General features: G+C 56.1%; 1 protein-coding gene across 4 annotated transcripts in view; it reads right to left on the bottom strand.

Annotated features, from left to right (window-relative positions):
• SF1 (splicing factor 1) overlaps nt 1-347 on the bottom strand; it is a 13,392-nt gene extending 13,045 nt beyond the window's left edge. For 3 of the 4 annotated variants that reach the window (XM_006901473.1, XM_006901474.1, XM_006901471.1), the window contains exon 1: nt 25-55. In XM_006901473.1, coding sequence (XP_006901535.1) covers nt 25-55 — 31 coding nt within the window. Of the gene's footprint in view, nt 1-24 lie in introns of all 4 variants that reach the window. The other variant, XM_006901472.1, reaches the window with a different exon arrangement.
• Between the last annotated feature and the right edge of the window lie 1,121 nt (nt 348-1,468).

The following is a 1,468-nucleotide window of genomic DNA, read 5'->3' as shown; positions in this document are numbered from 1 at the left end:
AGCCCCCGGGGGGACCCAGCTTACCCAGCGGCGTGGCGTTCGCTCCGGTCGCCATGGCGCCCGAGACTGGCACCGGCGGCTCCTTTCCCTTAGCGGAGACGGCGAAGGCTCCTCCTTCGCGAATTTTCCGGGGGTGGGGGGGGTGCCGACTGCGCTGCCGCGGAGCGCGCGGAACCGTCCTCTCACGCGGCGGGCGGCGGCGGCGCGAGACTCACAAAGAGGGAGGAGAGAGGGCGCCGCGGGGGCGGGGCGGGGGCGGTGGGGCCGGGCCTCGATTGGACCGGGCCGCGGCGCGAGGTCGGGATCGGCGGCCTCCGATTGGCCAGGCGTTCGCCTTTCTCGCTGCGCTCTGGGATTGGCCGAACCGTTAGGCCCAGAGAGGAAATGGCGGCGGAGCTCAGCGAACTGGGAGGTGTCGCAGCGCGCACTTCGTTTTTTGTTACTGCGCGGACTGAGCTCGGAGTCCACAGAGGCGGGGGAGGTGGGGGCCAGACTCTGTGACGCTGGCAGGAAGTGCTCTCTCATTGGTTAGCCTGTGGAGTCAATCACTGTTGGTTGCATCGTAGTGTCTCGGAATTGGCTAACCCTCCCTCAATTCTTTTCCGACTCTCCGCCCCGCCATGGGGCCGTTGCGAAAGGTCTAAGCCAGAGGTCGTGGCCCAGGAGCGGGACCCCCTACGAGATTTAAGGCCAGGGAGGCGCGGCAGTGAGTGCGCATGCGTACACGTCCCCAAAGCCGCCTTTGGGCCCTCGTCGCTGAGGAGCCCTGGGTCCTTACGCGGAAGCGCTAAGTGACGTCATCCTTTATTTCCATGGTAACCCGGAACCTAAGCGGGAAGGAAGGAGGGGCCGGTGCGCGCCCATTAACGGGATCCGTTGACGTTGCAGGTAAAAAGGGATTTCCTGTTTTCTTTGCAGAAAGCCTGGTGTCGCATTGTTTGAGCGCTTAGCAACTAACCGAAAAAATAAGGGATTTGAACCAGCAGGCTGTTCCACGAGGACCGATGTGACAGTTTTCCTCGTTTAAAAGTAACAACTTTGGACAGTTTTACCCCACTTTATAGGGACACTGTGAGGAGAATCATACAAGAGCAATAGGTAACATTTGGTATCTTTCTGCCGGAAAAATTACAAGGGGCGGGGTAAGCTATAGCTTAGTTTTATTGCAGAATTAAAAACAGCATCTGAACTGATATGTATCTGAAAATATATATATATAAACTATATATAAAATATATAAAACTGCCGATTTTAACGTGCCGTACATTTTCGTTAGAATCCCATCGGGGCTGGAAGAGACTTAGTAAGATCAAACTCAAATGAAAATGTTGTTGTTATGTGTCATTGAGTCCCTTGCGACTCATAGCGACCCTATGTACAAGAGCCCTAAACGTTGTTCTATCCTGTGCCAACCTCGCCGTCTCAAACACACTCATTCCCATCACTCCACTCACAGAATCGATCCATC

Source organism: Elephantulus edwardii, unplaced genomic scaffold (genome assembly GCF_000299155.1).
Source record: "Elephantulus edwardii isolate Elephantulus edwardi_28Jun2011 unplaced genomic scaffold, EleEdw1.0 scaffold00328, whole genome shotgun sequence".
In the NCBI taxonomy this organism is placed as follows: domain Eukaryota; kingdom Metazoa; phylum Chordata; class Mammalia; order Macroscelidea; family Macroscelididae; genus Elephantulus; species Elephantulus edwardii.
Note: the sequence above shows the minus strand (reverse complement) of the source record. Positions and strands in the feature narration are given on the sequence as shown.